We start from the raw sequence: 19,815 nt of genomic DNA on the forward strand, positions 1-19,815 counted from the left end.
TAGTTGGAGCTTTAAATAAACATATTTATTATTCGCGTACATATCTTGTCTGTAGATTTAACGGATGGCTTTCCATTCCTGATTCTGTCACCTTCATTGCCACATAAAACATTTACGTCTGATGTGACGCCAAGCACGACCGAAATGGCTGGTAGGATTCTTAACGCTATACGTTTCTCTCACGAGTATGGTTGCGTTGCGATTGCAGCACGGCCAATGGGTTATGGCATTCAAACCGAATATTTTGAACGGAATCCCTCATCATCATCTTCAGCCTGGTTACGCCCACTGCATGGCAAAGGCCTCTCCCATACTTCTCCAAATACCCCTGTCATGTACTAATTGTGGCCATGTTATCCCTGCAAACTTCTTAATGTCATCCGCCCACCTAACTTTCTGCCACCCCCTGCTACGCTTCCCTTCCCTTGGAAACCAGTCCGTAACCCTTAATGACCATCGGTTATCTTCCCTCCTCATTACATGTCCTGCCCATGCCGATTTCTTTTTCTTGATTTCAACTAAGATGTCATTAACCCGTGTTTGTTCCCTCTCCCAATCTGCTGTTTTCTTATCCCTTAACGTTACAACCATCATTCTTTCCATAGCTCGCTGCGTCGTCCTCAATTTAAGTAAAACCCTTTTCGTAAGCCTCCAGGTTTCTGCCCCGTACGTGAGCACCGGTAAGACACAGCTGTTATACAGTTTACTCTTGAGGGATTATGACAGCCTACTGTTCATGATCTCAGAATGCCTGCCAAACGCGCCCCAGCCCATTCTTATTCTTCTGGTTATTTCAGTCTCATGATCCGGATCCATAGTGACTACCTGCCCTAAGTAGATGTATTCCCTTACCACTTCCAGTGCCTCCCTACCTATCGTAAACTGCTGTTCTCTTCCGAGACTGTTAAACATTACTTTAGTTTTCTGCAGATTAATTTTCAGACCCGCCCTTCTGCTTTGCCTCTCCAGATCAGTGAGCATGCATTGCAATTGGTCTCCTGAGTTACTAAGCAAGGCAATATCATCAGCGAATCGCAAGTTGCTAAGGTATTCTCCATCAACTTTTATCCCCAATTCTTCCCACTCCAGGTCTCTGAATACCTCCTGTAAACATGCTGTGAATAGCATTGGAGAGATCGTATTTCCCTGTCTGACGCCTTTCTTTATTGGCATTTTGTGGCTTTCTTTGTGGAGGACTACGATGGCGGTGGAGCCGCTATGGATATCTTTCAGTATTTTTACATATGGGTCATCTACACCCTGATTCCGTAATGCCTCCATGACTGCTGAGGTTTCGACTGAATCAAACGCTTTTTCGTAATCAATGAAAGCTATATATAAGGGTTGGTTATTTTCCGCACATTTCTCTATCACCTGATTGATAGTGTGAATATGGTCTATTGTTGAGTAGCCTTTACGGAATCCTGCCTGGTGTTTGGTTGACAGAAGCCTAAGGTGTTCCTGATTCTGTTTGCGATTACCTTAGTAAATACTTGGTAGGCAACGCACAGTAAGGTGATCGGTTTATAATTTTTCAAGTCTTTGGCGTCCGCTTTCTTATGCATTAGGATTACGTTAGCGTTCTTCCAAGATTCCGGTACGCTCGAGGTCATGAGGTACTCTGTTATAGGGTGGCCAGTCTTTCTAGAACAATGTTCCCACCATCCTTCAACAAGACTGCTGTTACCTGATCCTCCCTAGCTGCCTTCCCACTTTGCATAGTTCCCAAGGCGTTCTTTACTTCTTCCGGCGTTACTTGTGGGATTTCAAATTCCTCTAGTCTATTCTCTCTCACATTATCGTCGTGGGTGCTACTGGTACTGTATAAATCTCTACAGAACTCCGCAGCCACTTGAACTATCGCATCCATATTAGTAATGATATTGCCGGCTTTGTCTCTTAACGCATACATCTGATTCTTGCTTATTCCTAGTTTCTTCTTTACTGCTTTAAGGCTTCCTCCGTTCCTGAGAACATGTTCAATTCTATCCATATTATAGTTCCCCATGTCAGCTGCCTTGCGGTCTTTTTACGCCCTCTTTACGCCGTAATTAAGCGCGATCTCCACCCCCCCCCCCCCCACACACACACAGATAAGTAGTGCAGGAGCTGCTGCGCTTGTCTCCATGATTGTCTCCTTATGTCAGCTGTCTTATGCTTGTTGATTAACTTCGAAAATTCTGCCAGTTCTATTCTAGCAGTAGGGTTAGAGGCTTTCATACATTGGCGTTTCTTGTTCAGATCTTTCGTCTCCTGCGATAGCTTACTGGTATCCTGTCTAACGGAGTTACCACCGACTTCTATTGCACACACCGTAATGATGCCGATAAGAGTGTCGTTCATTGCTTCAACACTAAGGTCCTCTTCCTGAGTTAAAGCCGAATACCTGTTCTGTAGCTTGATCCCAAATTGCTCTAGTTTCCCCCTTACCGCTAACTCATTGATTTGCTTCTTATGTACCAGTTTCTTCCGTTCCCTCCTCAAGTCTAGGCTAATTCGAATTCTTACCATCCTACGGTCACTGCAGTGCACCTTGCCGAGCACGTCCACATCTTGTATGATGCCAGTGTTGGCGCAGAGTATGAAGTGTATTTCATTTCTGGTCTCGCTATTTGGGCTCCTCCACGTCCACTTTCGGCTATCCCGCTTGCGGAAGAAGATATTCATTATCCGCATATTATTCTGTTCTGCAAATTCTACTAATAACTCTCCCATGCTATTCATAGAGCCTATTCCTATTCCTGGAGGCTATTCCTATTCCTAGAGCCTATTCCCCCACTGACTTGTCTCCAGCCTGCTTCTTGCTTACCTTGGCATTGAAGTCGCCCATCGGTATAGTGTATTTTGTTTTGACTTTAAGCCGTCGCGAATTCCATGTCTTCATAAAAGCTTTCGACTTCCTGGTCATCATGACTGGATGTAGGGGCGTAGACCTGTACTATCTTCAATTTGTACCTCTTATTAAGTTTCACAACAAGACCTGCCACCCTCTAGTTAAAGCCATAGATTTCCTGTATGTTACCAGCTATATCCTTATTAATCAGGAATCCGACTCCTAGTTCTCGTCTCTCCGCTAAGCCCCGGTAGCACAGTAAGTGCCCGCTTTTTAGCACTGTATATGCTTCTTTTATCCTCCTAACTTCACTGAGCCCTATTATATCCCATTTACTACACTCTAATTCATCCAATAACACTGCTGGACTCGCCTCACTAGATAACGTTCTAACGTTAAACGTTGCCAGGCTGAGATTCCAGTGGCGGCCTGTCCGGAGCCAGGGATTCTTAGCACCCTGTGCTGCGGCACACATCAGACCGCCGCCGTGGTCAGTTACTTCGCGGCTGCTAGGGACTGAGGGCCGGGGTTTGAATGTTGAATTCATATAGGAGGTTGTGGCCAAGTACTGCACCAGGGTGGCCAATCCTGCTCTGCTGATAGAGTGCGTTACCGGTTCTGGTCACCGGGATCAGGCCGCACTCCAGGCCTGTTTATGCAATTTTCTCAACACACGTTTTTTTTTTCGGTGGAATCTCTATTGTCCATTAAGTTGGCTGTTTCGCCATGTTGGTTGTTGAGAGCGAATGAACGCAGTTTTCTGTGTGCAACGCGAGGATAGAGCAGAGGCGGACACACGAGCGATCGTATGTTGGCCCGCTCGTGTGTCTCAGCCTCTTCTCCGTCCTCGTCTTGTGCACAAAAAGCTCCGTCCTTATTGTTCCTTGTGGGCGAGACACGCAAAGTGCCCGCATTTTTATCCCATAAGAAGCTGCCTTGGTTGCACAAAAATTTAACACGTAATGAGTGTCAGAACTTATTTCAGGTTATCTGAAGTGATTTGAGTATTAGCAAGGGAATCTTTCGCCGCCGCAGGAGCATTTCGGCATTCGCCCAACGTTTCCCCTCTCTCGGGCCCTTCATAAGGTCAACAGGGCCTTCTGAGTCGTTTCTCAAAGCAGTTCCGGACCGGTTCCTCTAATAAGTTTCGCTTCAGATTCAGCTCCAAGACGGCGGGAAAGTAACGGTTCGATTCGTTTCCGGTTCCGGTTCAGCTGAATGTAAGGGCTCAGGTCCACTTTTCGGTTCAGTTTTAGTTCGGTTCCATAAAATGGCGTTGAGTGCCTGCTTTTCTTCGCCTTATTGATGGCTTCTGCTACTGGAAAGCTCGTGATGACCGTTTATGCCACTAATTTATTCTATAAGCTTGTCGCATTATTATTATCATTGTTATTCTTACTAATATTATGCATATATTTTTCTTTTGGAAACAGGTACACACTTGACAGGAAAGAGAGAGCGAGGAGCAGGCTGGCAACTGACACTGGAAGGGGCACATAGCCTACCTTATCTTCAGATATGAGGAAGTGACACAAACATAGAAATGTAAGATAATAAGAAGGGCAGGAAATCGGAAAGAAAGAGCAAAATAACAAATTTCAAAGAATAAGCAGAGCACGCACTGTAAAGGTCACGTACGCTTGACAAAACCGTTCAGACACAAGCCTCGCTAGTCAATCGAGGTGTCATGGCTCTTCTGCGAAAAAGGTTACTCATGTGCGGATTCTTTTACGGTTTTTTTGTTTTGCTGGAGTAGGCTAAAGTTAGGCCAAGAGCAAACATGGCCGTGGTTGTCAATAAATTTCATATTCAACTAGGGACCATTCAACGGCTGTGCTATAAGTATGCATGAAGGTTGTACAATTTTGCACCGCTGTGTTTCAGGGCTGTCTCGTGTATGTTAATAGAGCTACGCACGAGGACTTGGACCAGGTGGAAGCACTCAATGTCAGCGTCACCGGATGCGTATGCCTCGCCAGGTAATGAATGTTATGTTTGGGATTTCGCAAAACTGTTTAGGTGTCCAGTGGCTCCAAGTCACGGCAAGAGCGATGTACTGCCCATCATCATTTGCAATGCGAGAACCTTGCGTGTGACGTATGTCTAGCGGTACTGATGCCCAAACACGCTCCGTATTAGATTCCAAATAGCCCCTTGTGTCTTTAGTGTGTCCCTTGTGTGCTCCACGCTTCATCTAATTCTTTATTTTTATTGACAGTTTTAGAGGTCGCGACGTCCTACGACCCACCCTCCCTAACATGGAAAAGAATTAGTGTCGTTGCTGAACATTCGACGCACGCAAATAAGGCAGGAAACGAAGTTGAAGTCGACCTTGCATACATGTTTTTCAAGGCAGCACACGAAAGATTTAGTAACTGTAGTGGCGTAGATTAGGGCAGCCCTTGCGCGACTGGTTTTTGAAATAACAAAAATTTAGCTCTATCACTAAGGAACTTTTTGGGACCTCCGTGCAGTGAAGTTTAACAGCTTACGGTGGAGCATCCGTAGATGCATGTGGATGGCACCGGTTCTGTAGCTATGATCCGCACACTCCAAAGGGTCCTCAGAGTTCAGAGCGTCGAGGGGCCGCTCATATATGGACAGGCCCATGGCACATTTCATTCGTGACAACAGTTAGCGTGAGTACCCGGCAAGCCTTTTTCGCAGAAAGATTTGTGCGCATATACGTTACCAACGAAAGCGTAAAGCAGTGCCTATATCATCGAGACGCCAGCACCCTCGATTCCGACAGTCGATGTAACCCTCATGCATGGGATTTCGAGGATCTCGAAGTGGGCTACTTGGAACATCTGCACGCTTCTAATACCATGCAAAAAATGACACCTAAAGCGAAGGACAAGCAGGCGCCTTCCCGTCCCTCTATCTCAGTGTTGTTCTGTGCGCGCTGCTACCATAAATTGAGCTTCCACTTGCATGTGCCTCGTTTCATCACGTGATCTCCACCTGCATACGCACATCTGACCCCTGTCTTGTTTGGTGTATCGTGGGTAGAATGCTTAAGTGGGACAAAACATATAGCTTACTACTCAGAACGATAACACGATGCCTTGTTTAAGTTCATGCTTGCGCGCAAAAGCGACGAAAGGAAACTGAGAAAAACGGCTTTTTGTAGGTTTTCTGTGGTAGAGAAAGGTATTGGAATCTTTAGTTCAAAAATAAAGAAATCTATGCGCAACAAACATTACAAGCTATCTTGTAGCGTGAGTTTGGCCTCAATGACAGCGGGTTTAACGCGCACAGTTTAGAAAAAAACAACGCAGAAAATTGTTTCTCGGAACTTGCTTGAAAAAAATATATACGTGGGAGAGCTGTGCGCAAGAATATTTAGTGTGCGTCTCTCGAAAACTATTTTTGAACGCTTTTATCAAATCTGAACCCATCGTTACACGGGAAAGCACTAGCGCAACCCCACTAACGAAGTGAAAACGAAAATGACCGGTTTGTAGTGTACTTGCTCCAATCTTTGACGTTTTCTTCAAGGTGTGCTTTGCAAAGTAGCGCCAAGTAAACTTCAATATACGGGTGAATCGCAGTCTCTCTTCTAACTGCTTCTATTATGGCATCAGCGGTGCTTCTACGCGGTCAGTGCTAATTCCTTGTTCTCATGCATCCGGACATCTTTACAGTGTTCTTAATACAGCACTATGGACGAGGACAAAGAAGTACGCGAACGACAGGTACAGACACGAGTTTTCGTCCTCGTCCATAGCGCTGTTTTAAGAACACTTTCAAGATGATCCGACTCACTGAAATAAAGATATTGATGGCATTTCTATTATGGATGCATGCAAGAATTCGCATCGCGGTATATTTAGAATGCGTGATAATGGGCGCTGAATTACTATTCGCGCTTCGCTTCTGTATAGAATGCGCGAGTTCTTCGTTGTGGTACAAAGCAAGCCTAGCGTGACAGCGTCTGTTCGGCTCCGAGGTAATGCGCTCAAGGTCGCGGTGGCCTTGTCAACGCAGTTCCTCTCCGCGCAGAACTGTCTCGGAAATGCGTCACCTAAGCTCGCATGTCACCTATTTCTCTTTTGTCTTTTTTGTCTTTTTTCTCGCTCCGCAAGGAACAGGGAGACGCTTTGCGCTGAATTGTGAAGGTAGGAACTAATGCTCCGAGGTTTATCCGTGGCGGCTGTGTGGTCTTTTTCTAGACATGGAGGGACCACGTTGGCCTCTAAAGCGTACACGTGCGCTCGCAAAGGAGCCGTGGGCCTCCTCGTTTTCCCCGATTCCGGACCGTCTGATGCGACAGGCTCCACATCGACCCATCTGTTCCCATCGGGTCCCGAGATGCCAGAAACCGTGCTTCGCAGGGACAGTATGATGAACGTCGGCGACCCTCTCACCCCAGGCGTACCTGCGATACGTGAGCTGTGACCCGGGCCTCCAGGCCTTTTGTGTTTTTTTTATTATATGCGGGAAGACTGTCCCTTTGCGAGTGCAGGGTTTGACTGTTCTGAAGACATGTTAGATTCTTTTCGGCGATCAATCTATCTGTATTTCTTAACTACATATTGTGGACCGGCTGTCACAAACTCGTTGCCATCTGTTCTCTTTAAGATAACGAAATAAATTATTGAAGCATATATTGAATATTGAAATATAGAAGCAAATATTGAATACTCAATAGTAAACAAACCATAGAAAAACATTTCAATTAGAGAATAACAAAACACAAATATGGCCATTGCAAGGTTAAGCGACCAATAATAGCGGCGGAGACCACTCCATGATATACCCTCAACTTTCGTTCACATTAGAAGAACAGATCGCAGTGTGCGACGAGGTATAGCGTTTTTCTCACAATTATTGTATGCTGCTTTTTATGCTCGGAGGTACAATGACATGTATTATGATTTGGTCCCTATCTCCAGCATAAATCAGCCTTGTCCGTTGTAATAAAGGAAGAAAATTAAGTAATTGTGCGGTTATGGCTTTAAAAGAATGTTCACGATTGTTTCTATATCATAGCCGATAGAGGCGCTCGTTCGAGATGTCGTTAATTTGTGGAATTGAGGTTGCTGCACAGTCTTTCGCTTGTTATCTGACCAACCTATTTTTCTATCTCACTGACTTCGCTGTGCCACCGGCATTTTTCGGTAGGTTTGCTTTTAGCCAAAACTAGTTGACTTGTGTATCATCTGGTTCATTCAAAGACAACTTGTCTGGCATGCATCATGCAGCGTCAGCCGAGAGAATGGATCCTGCTTTCGCTGGCTTACCACCGATACCCAGCCAACCGATCAGCTATCTTGACGCCCAACTGCTGCTAAGGTTGGTATAACGCGCCGATATTTGCTAAGACCAGTAATCTTAGTCATGAGTGAAATACGCGCAGCGCGCCGGAATTTGTAGAGATGGTGAAGCAAAGGAGGGGGAGGGGTATTGTCTGTGTCTACTTAGTTTCATGGCCATATTATTTGCTGCTGAGGTTCGCATTGGCTCTGCTGGGGTACACGTCAGAAGGAGATGGGCGCCGCAGCTTATCCGCACTTCAGCAGCAGACGATATCGGCATGTCGACTAGGTGGACACTTACAGAATAGCCCCCCAGAACTTGACCGGTCGATTGCCCCCCGTCTGGCGCAGGAAAACGACGTCATTCTGGGGAGGAGTTGCATTGCACAACGCGAATTACTAAGTCATGGGAAAAACAGGGTTACTGAGCGGGATAACAGTGACGTTAAACAGAACATGTGCGAGCAAGTACATCAACGCGCACAAAAGTGTGCAAGTAAGTAAACGTGCAAGTAACCACGCGTCGTAGCACAGCGACGTTGGTATTTGGTGCTGCACGTCGACGGAATAAATACTTCCAGCATTTCTGTAAGTACGTGGTATCATGCGGGATGTTAGATGCTTTGTTCCTTCGTCGGGCGTTAGAGTTCTACGAGAAAGTTATGTAGACGGAGATATCAAGTGGGGGTAGCTACACAGTGCAGCGAAAGCGGGAGTGCTCGTGCGCAATGTTCCTCGCGCGGTCAATAATTTAGGATTTACTTCTCAAAGCGCGCGTTTGGCTTGTGCAAGCCACATTGAAACAGAAACCACCTTTTCGCTATATAATAGAGAGCTTTAGTATAGCGTAAAGCAGCAAACGCAAAGAGTTAGCGTTAGCGTTAGCATTGCCTGCACCACACTGCGCATGCGCTGTACGTAAACTCTGCTGGAGCTCTTACGTACGTACGCTATTTTCAGGATTTAGCGTTGAACGCTAACGCACGCAAGGGGAGCCTTACGTACGGCAAGATGGCGGCGCCAGTCGAAGTGAGAGCAGCCCGCTTCGGATCTATCGAGTCGTCGGCCTGCACTGTTCGGCTCCTTCGTTCCCCACTAATGCTCGTGTTTGCTTTAGATTTGTGTGATGATGCTTCGACAGTGGCGCACAGGTGACAAATGGGCGTTGTTTACGATATACGTTCTCGATTAGCGGCGCAGTAGGCTTAACTAGAGGGGTTGCTAATGTTTGCTCATGTTTGCTGTATCCGCCTCGAGATGGCGCCCAAGTGTATTTCGCTCGTTCGCTTGGTGTACAGCCGCATGTCAAGCCGATGCCTGTCACGTTTTCCGCGGCAAAACACAGTAGTGTGGTCGGTGCTGTGGTCACAATACGTGTGCGTTTTACCGACGACGACGATATGAACCTCCTGAAGGAGGTTTTCGCCTTGAACTCATTCGGACGGACGTCAAGATGGGCGTCCGTTGCAAAAAAGTGGAAAGAAGTGGGAAATCGGATTTCTGGAAGCGAAATTGCCGGCGAAACGTCCCCTCCGGAATAGCTTCGATGTTGAGTGGATCATGAGGACACGTAGAACCTGCGCGGTCGCTCTCGTTCCCGAAGCATGAGGGCGTCGATGTCATCCCAACTTAAGAATGACACGTAATATGGGTCCCACAGAACACTCGATCGCGGCATGCTAAGAATAATGGGTGCGTTTCGCGACTCTCGACAAAACAACACTCAAACCAAACACCTACATGCGTAATTAACGCATCGACTGTGGCTTTCGATAAGCTTGACTTAGGGACACACTTGCGGATTCGGCATTGGATAAGCTCGGCATTTCGTATGGATTTGGCTTTCCAGTACTTTGTGTTTTTACATCTAGATGGCGCTGTATTTGTTTGCGTTAACGTTAACGCTTTTCTCCGTTCCGCTATTCTAAACCACTACCTTGTGCCGCGCAGTGCAGTCTTTCTTTGCGTTAGCCTTGCGTCACACGCTAACGCTTACGCAAGCATTTTACGCTATACTAAAACTGTCTAATATGCCATGTCCGCTCATAGACCGTTAAGGTTCAGGTATTGTGTTTACGCCTCACTGGCCAAGGGTCTGAGCACACTGGCCTTGTCTGATGGCAAGTGTTAACAGGGCCACCCACTTAAATATATGCATCTGAGATAAGCATCGCTTGGTAGAGATTGTTTTGCGAGTGTCAGGCGACAACTCCTTTATTGTCAATTCTATGTCGAAAAAGTGTTGAGGCGCCTGTTCTATATATTTAAAAGATGATCGCGAATAAAAGACCACGCGGTTAAAGTATAGAGTCAAGAAAAGCCGATGCACAACGCTCCAGCCGGGCTCACTCATCGACCAAGGCTGGCCGGAATGTCAGGAGCTTAACGACTCTTAAGCGAGCGCCATCTTGTTACCAAGGGTGAATTAGCTCGCGAATAGAACATTACTTATTCAAATTCTGAAAGGCGCCAAACACGGCGACACCTCCATACACTCCATCATTTGGCTCCCTGCCGACGTCGGGGCGATTGGGGCGGTTCCTCTGAACCTTAACGAGTCTGCCTACGAAGCTGCGCGTGGTTTTACTGGCCGCGCTACCCTCAGATCGGGCGACTCGCTCCCCGGACACAGAGACGCTCCTATCACGCACAAAGAACTTAATAAATGCTTTTACTTAGAGAGAAGGATTTTACCGCCGCCTTAGTCCAAGCTAAGCACGCCGCAGACGATCACGCTCAGACTCTTGCAAACGAACTCCTACCCAAATCCGGCGTCCCTTAACAGCATATATCCCGAGATTTATCCGAATTGTTCTTGCGTGGCCTGTGGTGAGGTTGCTACTTTGCTTCATACGCTTTGGGAGTGCGGGTCGCCGGGCCCGAAGTTCACCAAGGAAGAGTGGCACGCGCTCCTGCGAAGTCCCGCCTTTGTGGACCAAATCCTGCCCATCCAGCGCGCCCGCGATCGGGCCGGCAGGCTAGATCTGTCAGTCCCGTCGTGGGATTAGCCGGGTGCGCGTTTTATCGCGTTTTGCTGGACCCAATAAAAGCTCACTCACTCACTCACTCACTCACTCACTCACTCACTCACTCACTCACTCACTCACTCACTCACTCACTCACTCACTCACTCACTCACTCACTCACTAAGCAGCAAATAAATTACGCCAGAGCGACAGGTGAATGTGTGCAGGATGCTGTCAACCTGCGGCGGGGAAGTTTTGCCAAAGGATAGTCGTCTAGAGCGAGTGTCGTAACCCCTACGCCCAGCTAGTGGCAAGTAAATCATCAAAAAGAATAAGGACACTTCGTCAAAAATACTGTGTATGTTCTAGGCTCCGGAAGGGTTGTGCTCTCCTCGCGCCATAAAGTAATGAAGCATTACGTACGCGTTAAATGAATTTTTAATGCGAATAGCATTCTTAGCCTACTTCAGTTAGTTTGAGCCTGCCTGCCTGCCTGCCTGCCTGCCTGCCTATCTATCTATCTATCTATCTATCTATCTATCTATCTATCTATCTATCTATCTATCTATCTATCTATCTATCTATCTATCTATTCATCTATCTATCTATCTATCTATCTATCTATCTATCTATCTATCTATCTGTCTGTCTGTCTGTCTGTCTGTCTGTCTGTCTGTCTGTCTGTCTGTCTGTCTGTCTGTCTGTCCATCCATCCACTAACGCCAACCAAACGGCCCAAGTTGTCCACCTGCTTGGGCAACTTAGTATCTGCTCCTGGTCTCAATGCCGTCGTGCTCGTACCATTGTCGTTATTTCAGCTTCATGATACTCTCCTCATACCGTCGTTATGATACCTCCTACGTCGACCCAGTGGCGTGAAGTCGTCTAATAGCTTAAGCCGCTAGGCATAGGCTTGTAGTCGTTATGTAGTCGCGGTCTTGCACTGTCGTCATTCCAGCTTTTTTATTTGGCACTCGTCATGTTATCGCCGTCGCGCTATCATCGTCATACAGTTGTCTTGCACTCGTTGTTACAACACTATAGTGATGCTGTCATGTTCGTTCAATCGTCGTCATTCTAGCTACGTGATCTGACTCTCGCCATACCGTCGTCGTTACGCCATCGTCGTCATGCTTTCGCTGTCAAACCGTCATAATGGAGGCGCCGTAGTAGTTTGAGCCGCCATTCCAACTTTGTGGTCTTAATCTCGTCATACTGTTGTCTTCACGCTTTCTACTCCGACCCAGCGGTCCAAGTTATCTAATATCGTGGGACATCACGCATGTGTTCGGTGTTGTGGTGCCGTCGTGTTCATTGTGCAGTCGTCATTCCAGTTTTATCATCCGACAGGCACCATGACGTCGTCGCCATGCTGTCGTTATATCCTTTCATCACTTCAGCAAATCATCCCATTGTGTTCATGCCGTCGTCGTCGTACCGCCCTGAATGATTCATCGACGTCAATCTTTCTTGTCCTTTCGTTGTCCAGTCATCGTCGTCACTTCGTCCTCGTCACACAGACGCTATCATGCATCCGCTGTCCTACCGTCGGTATCTCATTGTCCTCATGTCGTTGTTATAGTTATACCATCGTCATTATTAAAGAATGGACATTTCATTATCCTGATCCCGTGGTCTTTACACGGCTTTTTTTATTCCATCAACAGATTTCCTTCGTCATGCGATCTTCACTGCGTCGACATTATACAGTCATCGTCTTGCCTCAATATTCGTCGGCTGCCTTCGAAAGCGAGTGTAATAGCAAAGTTGCGCGATATCGGAATATGTGACACATAGCCGAAGCCCCGAAACTCTCAGAATTACCACTGTACTTGTTTAAAAAGACGTCACTTCAAAAATATGGTCTGTCGCTACGTTGCTCGATTGCTAATCCCATTACCGATGACAGTCATTGTTAGGTGAGTTCTGACGTAATGATTTTTCTAAACAGCGTTTTATCTCATCGTGTCGATTATGACTTCCTTGTAGGCGACTGGAAGGCCTCCGTAAGGTCAAAACGCACTTCTCATTTCTGAGTGACAGCATCAGAACGCGCACTCTTTCGAGCACGTACGAATGCGATAAAAAATCAGCGCGTTTGTATTGCCTCCATTCCATGTTTCTTGATCTCTTCCTATCCGGGCTCAAGCGGTTATTTTATTTTTAGCTCTACTTCAATCGCTTTTAGCAGCCTGTAATTCAGCCATGATCGCGGACTCACAGGAGCAGCGCATTTCTGTATTTAGTATAAGCGGCAAGACGTTTTCTCGTCTTGTGTGCGCCCAATTTTGACATTCTTCAATGAGAGAATGGGTGTGGTTGAACGGACAAAAATTGAATGCGTTTCTACTTCAGTGTGCTATAACAGCAAATCAATTGGGCTAAAATGAGTGGTGCACTTAAGTTAAATAATTATATTATTGGGTTTTACGCGCCAAAATCATTTTACGATTATGAGGCACGGCGTAGTGGAGGACCTCGGAAACTTTGACCAGCCGGGATTCTTTAACGTGCACCTAAATCTAAGTAGACAGGTGTTTTCGCCTTTATCCTCCATCGAAATGCGGCCGGCGTGGCCGCGATTCGATCCCGCGATCTCGTGCTCAGCAGCCAACATTATAGCCACTGAGCAACCACGGCGGGTCTGCACCGAAGTCACAGCACGTGGTTGGAAATGCTGCTGCGCAAAAACTCGCAATCTACGTAGAGAGGCACCTGCCCACGCAAAGCGGGCTCGTCGCATTAAATGACGTCGGCGAAACTGGAACCGAGAGGAGAAGCGGAAGCACTACAAAGCCTGACAGGCGAGCAGAATCCCGACAAAGCGCGGCAAAAGCGGTGACGATCCCGAAACATGTTGCTGTCCAGTTCATCGGCACCGGCCACTCCCGTTGCTGTTGCCGAAGCAATGTAGAACGTGTGCAGTACGTATACACTTGGATCTGGCTCTGCATGCAGTGACAGATATAGAGTGGTTTGGAAATTGAGATACGCAGCCCTTCAGCGAAGTGCAACATTGTCGCGTGCACAACAGGTAGAAATGTGCGGTAGAACGACACGCTATAGCGCGAAGACTGCAAGAGTTAAGATTTTTGACCAAACTACTATTGACGCCGTAATCTTGCGGCTTCCCCTTTGGCCAAGTGGGTCGAACGATTCCGCCTGACCCCACCTGACCACTGCAATAGTGACGTGCTGGCAAGTGCTGGGGTGACTCCATCTGGATCGCTTTGTTCCCACGACGGCGCTAAATCATCAGAAACTGTTAAGCAATCCTTAGCTGTTTTTAAGTGTTTCCGTGCCTAGCTCACCGTCTTTTGCTTCTATACTTGATTGTACTATCTCTGCCTTTATGCTGTGCTGTCTAGATCACTCGAAGGTCCTAAAGCTCCAGAACGGTTCCAGTTGACCGGAAACGTTACCTACAGGCTGGGAGACGCATCTGCTGACAGGTGCGAAGAAACTCTCCGAGTCTGCTGTCACATTCGCTGAGATTACTATCATGCTCGCTTGTGGTGCGCAGGCTGGTGCGGCTGCGAGTCAACAATGTCTTCACGCTCGCGCAGATAAATAACGTCATCGCAACACTGCATGGCTCACTCGAACCAGGTGAGACGACAGCATAAATTAAATGCGTGCAAAACATTAATGAATCGCTTCCTTCTATGCTTATAATAGTATAGGTGTGACATTTGTCACAGTTCATCTTTTCATTACACCGAAGGTTCTGGACCTTGAAACCATTAAAAAAATTCCAATCCTAAGAACGTGCTTGCTAACGTACCATACTAGCTATGAATTTTACAAACAGACCAATAAAGGCACGTAATCGCTCGGCTGTAGAACGCGTTACGTATGACGAGCACTTGAACATTTCTTAAACTGCTTGACGAGAACTTCAATTCATATAAATTCCGAAATGGTTAGTGGATCCGCACCATTTCTCTTACTAATGCGTTAGCATTAGGATTGTCGACCTGGGAAAAAATTTGTGCGTTAAATGCGGGAAGCCGGTCAAGTGGTTGAGGTAGAGAGGAAATATGAGATCTCAGAAAAAGGGTGTACTTGCTACCATGTGCTACTGGCCACCGTCAGTTGCACTTCGCTCCTCCAAGAGACAAAGTGTGTGTCGAGTGAGCCCCTGAGCAACATTTTGCAGTGTCATCAAGGCGGTTGCAATCGCTATTACGGCACCTCAAAGAAGTGCGACGCAGTGCTAACGCATTTCACTCGCATTTGCCGCCAAATCGCCACTAAATAATTCTGATCTTTTCCCTTTCTCGTTACAGACCGGTACGTAGTGGTGGGCGCCCAGCGAGATTCATTTGGCTTTGGTGCACTGCAACCGGCGCCCAACACGGCGTCGTTGCTCGCCCTAGGACATGCGCTGGGGAGCCTGAAGAAACGGGGTGTGAGGCCCCGGCGTAGTGTGCTGCTGTGCAGCTGGGCGGCCGGCGAGTACGGACAAGTGGGCTCCACAGAATGGGTCGAGGCAAGTGCGCACGTGACCCGTGTATAGTCACTTTGAGTGTGAAGATTGTGAACGGGCAGTCAGCGTGCCTGTGGGCACACATATCGCAATAGTTGCCATTAAACCCATTTCTCGCTCCGACCGTATGAAATGGTGAGGGAAAAGCATTGGCAACACAGTACCGCACGCTACATGCCTGCAGTACTGTCTAGTCATGCATTTCCTCACTCGCATTCGGGAAAGCGTTTCGTCTCACTGATTGAGGCACATATTAAGGCAATTATTCACAAGTATGTGAATAATTAGAAAGATAACAGACAGCTTGCAAACTTATACTGAAGGGAATACTTACTTCTCACGCGAAATCAGCAAGCACATAAAAAAATTTCATGAAAATTTATGCGTGCACAGGGAATCCGCTTCCTTGTGTCGCAAGAAACAAAACCTAGGTTTGTAGCAATTCCCGCGTTTATCTGCTAATATCCTCAAGTTAAGAAGCCACCGGACACTGTTTTACAGAAATTTACATAGCAGCGAGGTGCCCCACTAAGCCACAACGTTTGCACGGTGGACTTTGTCAGAGCCAGCGATACACAATTGATTCAACGTCTTTGCCGATAGAAGCAACTCGCGAAAACCAGCACAGGCACGCAAAAACGCCGTTATGTATCTAGACAAAAGGGCTTTTATCGCCGAGCCAAGAGCTGCTGCAACCGGCCGCACATTCCAGTATGGCGGCAGAGCGCCGGTCAGGCACAAGATGGCGCCATTATTCCAAGATGGCGGTGCTGAATGTAAAAAAAAGAAGTGTATAGAATTAAGGTAAAATCATCATAGTTAACTAGATACGCATTTATTGGCCGCAGGGTCTGCAGGGAGCACACAAATGCATTGACCGGAGCTTTTACTGGTCCGTCTGGCGTTGATGCTCCGGCAACGAAGTGGCCAGTCTCGTAAGTTACATCAAGAGGCGTGACCAAAGTTCCTGGAAGTTGGCGAGTGTGACAAGGGGGTCTTCTTTAGCACGCTATTAAAGCAATTATAGATAAGCGCGCAGTGACCTGGTTTTACACAGGTTTGTGTTTTGGATCGGATTGTACGCTTCACTTCCACAGCCATTTCAAGGAGTGGCGTCACTTCACAGGCAGGGTATGCCGTGGAACTCCATGGAATGAGGGAGAACGTCTTGGTCTGGTTCAAACGCTTAGGAGTTAAAAGATTACGGAGTGTTAATGTCGGTAAGCTGGCACTGCGCTAAGATGAACTTTCCGACTTCATTTGCTGCTGCAAGAGCGTTCGCTGTGAAAAGGACACTGGAGTTTTGGAGTAACGTTTTTGAAGGGGTAAGTCTTGCATATGTGGCGCGATTCGGTGTACTGTGCTGACGAATTGATACCCAGAAAATGGAGAACCGCTCTTTGCCGATGAATCAGCCGTTACACTGACTACTACTAACGTGTTGGTTGCAAGTTCGCCATGCTGTACGGCGCTGACGGATTTATGTAGCATGAGTAATGGAACAAAGCAATCTGATTTATTAAATAAATTTGCCTGCTTTATCCTGATTCAATTTGGTATTTGATGTTTGTGCGTGCGCGTTTGTGGCCTAACACGTTGTTGTTTTTTCTTCCTGCAGCAACACCTCTTCGAGCTTCACTCGCGTGCGGTCGCCTATATAGATATCAGCGAGTGTGCATCCGGTAAAGTATTAGTGTATTTGCAACAATCCTCTCTTATTGGGACATTGCCCGTTGTTTTCATGAGTTTTTGGAAGCACGATAGGGAAATTCGAGCCGCCGAAGAGCGGCATCTGTGGCTTTTGTTATGTGGCGTCAAGTGCATCAAAATCCGTTTCACAGTGGAGTCGCTTGAAACTCAATCCCAAAACTTGATGCGAATTAGACAAATGTCACCAACGCTGCCCACAAATGTTTGTGATTTGTATTCGCACTCACGTAAATCAACTAGTTATATATATATATATATATATATATATATATATATATATATATATATATATATAAGATAGGCCAACTCTCGGCGGAGGCAGCATTGATGCCAGGTTAGAACATTTCGCTCGTTCGTCACCAAAAATAACCTGATGCGTTCAGTACACGGCGGGTGTGCAAAACCTCATCGAGTGTTATTTTAGCGCAGCGTTAGAAGTACCGCCACCACACCTCCTCCTGCCGGCTTTGCTGAGGCTAGCTAACCCGCTCATGCCACTAGCGGGCAGGGCATGGACCTGTTTGTGCGGGTGCGTCAAGTTTACAGGTAGCTTGAGCTTTAACATGGGGGCGTATTAGGGTCCCACTTGCCAGCGCACTCGGGTGGTGATACCGCCTATGACGTTTTCCGTTTTGTAAAAGCATTGCCACGGAAATGCCTCATTACACAACGCTGTCCCTTCCACTTTCTTAATCCTCGTGATTGAGGGGTGTTAAGGAAAGTAAGGAACGAGACTCTCCCCTAACTTTAAAGCGAAGCATTCCCACCTGCCCACCTTCGCCCACTTTACCCTCACTGCGGCTGCTGCTCCGTTCTAGGCGAATAGCTAAAACCTAAAAGCTACTGAATTGCATACCTGATTGTAGGATCGAAGCTCGGTCCCAGAGCGAAGCAGCCCGCTTTGTCTACCCATTAGGCCATAATCGCACGTGTACTTCGATCGTGCGAACACCAGCTAGCTGGATGATCGTCGGCGTGTGCCGCGTCGCGTATCAGGCGTGCGCACGACAGTTTACGCCGCGGTCGCGTGAGTGAAATGGGCAAATTTAGAGCATTCGACTCACTGCTTCGCGAAAGCTTCGCTTCGCATAAGAAAGGAGGCAGAGGACGACGTGCGACTGACGGGTACGAAAAAAATTATGGGGTTTTTACGTGCCAAAACCACTTTCTGATTGTGAGGCACGCCGTAGTGGAGGACTCCGGAAATTTTGACCACCTGGGGTTCTTTAACCTGCACCTAAATCTAAGTACACGGGTGCTTTCGCATGTCTCCTCCATCGAAATTCGGCCGCCGTGGCCGGGATTCGATCCCGCGACCTTGTGCTCAGCAGCCTAACACCGTAGCCACTGAGCAACCACGGCGGGTTGACTGGTACGAGTCAGTCTGGACTAGAAAATATAAACTCTTCACGTAAGAGCAGAAGAGCGCTAGAATCATATGCGCGGCCCCCAGCGTCCGCATGCAAGTAGCAGAGCGCGCTTTCAGAAGCATTGTTCTTGTCCACCGAACGGCCACAGCGCCACCCGCCATAGAGTTCATTTTGAGTAACGGGGTTTGTGGTAAATTTTAATTACTTGCCGCTTACGATCAGTTTTAACGAAGCGTTCAACAAGCGCTGCTGGACTCTACAGTACAGTAGGGGGCGCCATCTTGAAAGAGGATCATAATGCCATTCAACAGTTAGTTGCAAAATGAGACAAGTTTTCTTGCAACACAGTCTTTCAGTTACATCTGAGACGCAATTTCGCGATGTTACTAGGAAAACCTACGTTCGGGACGAAAAAATTGGTTCATATTAAGATTGTTTTTCGCAGGTGGGCGGTTGGTTCCAAAGGCGTGCCCCTCATTGGAGAATCTTGCTGTAGAAGCAACCAAACGGGTGAATAACCGCTCGCATGAGAGCTTAGCAGGTCCTGCACTGTGCCCGATGCTCTGCTGTTGCGTTGACAGACAGTCTGGTGGACGCTTTCCAGGTGCGTGACCCTGCGGACGCCAACAGGACCATGTATGACGTGTGGCGAGAACAATGGAGCAAGAGTCTCAAGAACAAGGCCAGTTCATCTGTTCGGTTAGTATAACAAAATAAGGTGTCCGCAACCCCTGCAAAGAACATCATCAGCATAATGTAAAGGATCTGAAGGGAGAAATATTATCAGCAGGATCGGTAAGGTATACTTCTGGGACGTCTCATTGGCGCGTTTTCACCGATGGTCGGCAGACCGATGAATCGCAAGCTGATTTCGCCTTAATAATAATATTGCATTCCAGGGAACCAGAAACTTGATCTATATAATTTGATAACTTTCACCGCACTAAGGAGTTGTAACACGCGAGAATTCTTTGAAACGAAGACGTTCCAAAGATGTAGCATTGCCACGGTGCGTGTATCGCGAGTAAGGAAGGAAACATTTTGCTTTATTCTTCACCGCTTCATAATCAAAGGTCTCCCGTCAAATAATTGGAACAACTCTCTTTAAATATTAGTTCATTATTGCGTGATTATTAAGTGTATCTATTATTTTTATTTATGTGCACAGAATGTCGAGCCGCTTATA

General features: G+C 47.0%; 2 protein-coding genes across 2 annotated transcripts in view; both read left to right on the forward strand.

The window, feature by feature from the left end:
• Positions 1-17,153, forward strand: part of LOC142574877 (aminopeptidase NAALADL1-like) — a 60,649-nt gene extending 43,496 nt beyond the window's left edge. The window contains exons 6-11 of the mRNA XM_075683876.1: positions 4,718-4,812; positions 7,009-7,223; positions 8,041-8,131; positions 14,429-14,512; positions 14,584-14,669; positions 15,350-17,153. Coding sequence (XP_075539991.1) covers positions 4,718-4,812; positions 7,009-7,223; positions 8,041-8,131; positions 14,429-14,512; positions 14,584-14,669; positions 15,350-15,579 — 801 coding nt within the window. The 3' untranslated portion in view covers positions 15,580-17,153. The remainder of the gene's footprint in view (positions 1-4,717; positions 4,813-7,008; positions 7,224-8,040; positions 8,132-14,428; positions 14,513-14,583; positions 14,670-15,349) is intronic.
• The window catches only part of LOC142576481 (N-acetylated-alpha-linked acidic dipeptidase 2-like), a 29,474-nt gene continuing 26,119 nt past the window's right edge, over positions 16,461-19,815 (forward strand). Inside the window, exons 1-4 of the mRNA XM_075686625.1 lie at positions 16,461-16,484; positions 17,168-17,231; positions 19,075-19,139; positions 19,234-19,328. Coding sequence (XP_075542740.1) covers positions 19,264-19,328 — 65 coding nt within the window. The 5' untranslated portion in view covers positions 16,461-16,484; positions 17,168-17,231; positions 19,075-19,139; positions 19,234-19,263. The remainder of the gene's footprint in view (positions 16,485-17,167; positions 17,232-19,074; positions 19,140-19,233; positions 19,329-19,815) is intronic.

This window comes from Dermacentor variabilis, chromosome 3 (genome assembly GCF_050947875.1).
Source record: "Dermacentor variabilis isolate Ectoservices chromosome 3, ASM5094787v1, whole genome shotgun sequence".
Lineage (NCBI taxonomy): Eukaryota > Metazoa > Arthropoda > Arachnida > Ixodida > Ixodidae > Dermacentor > Dermacentor variabilis.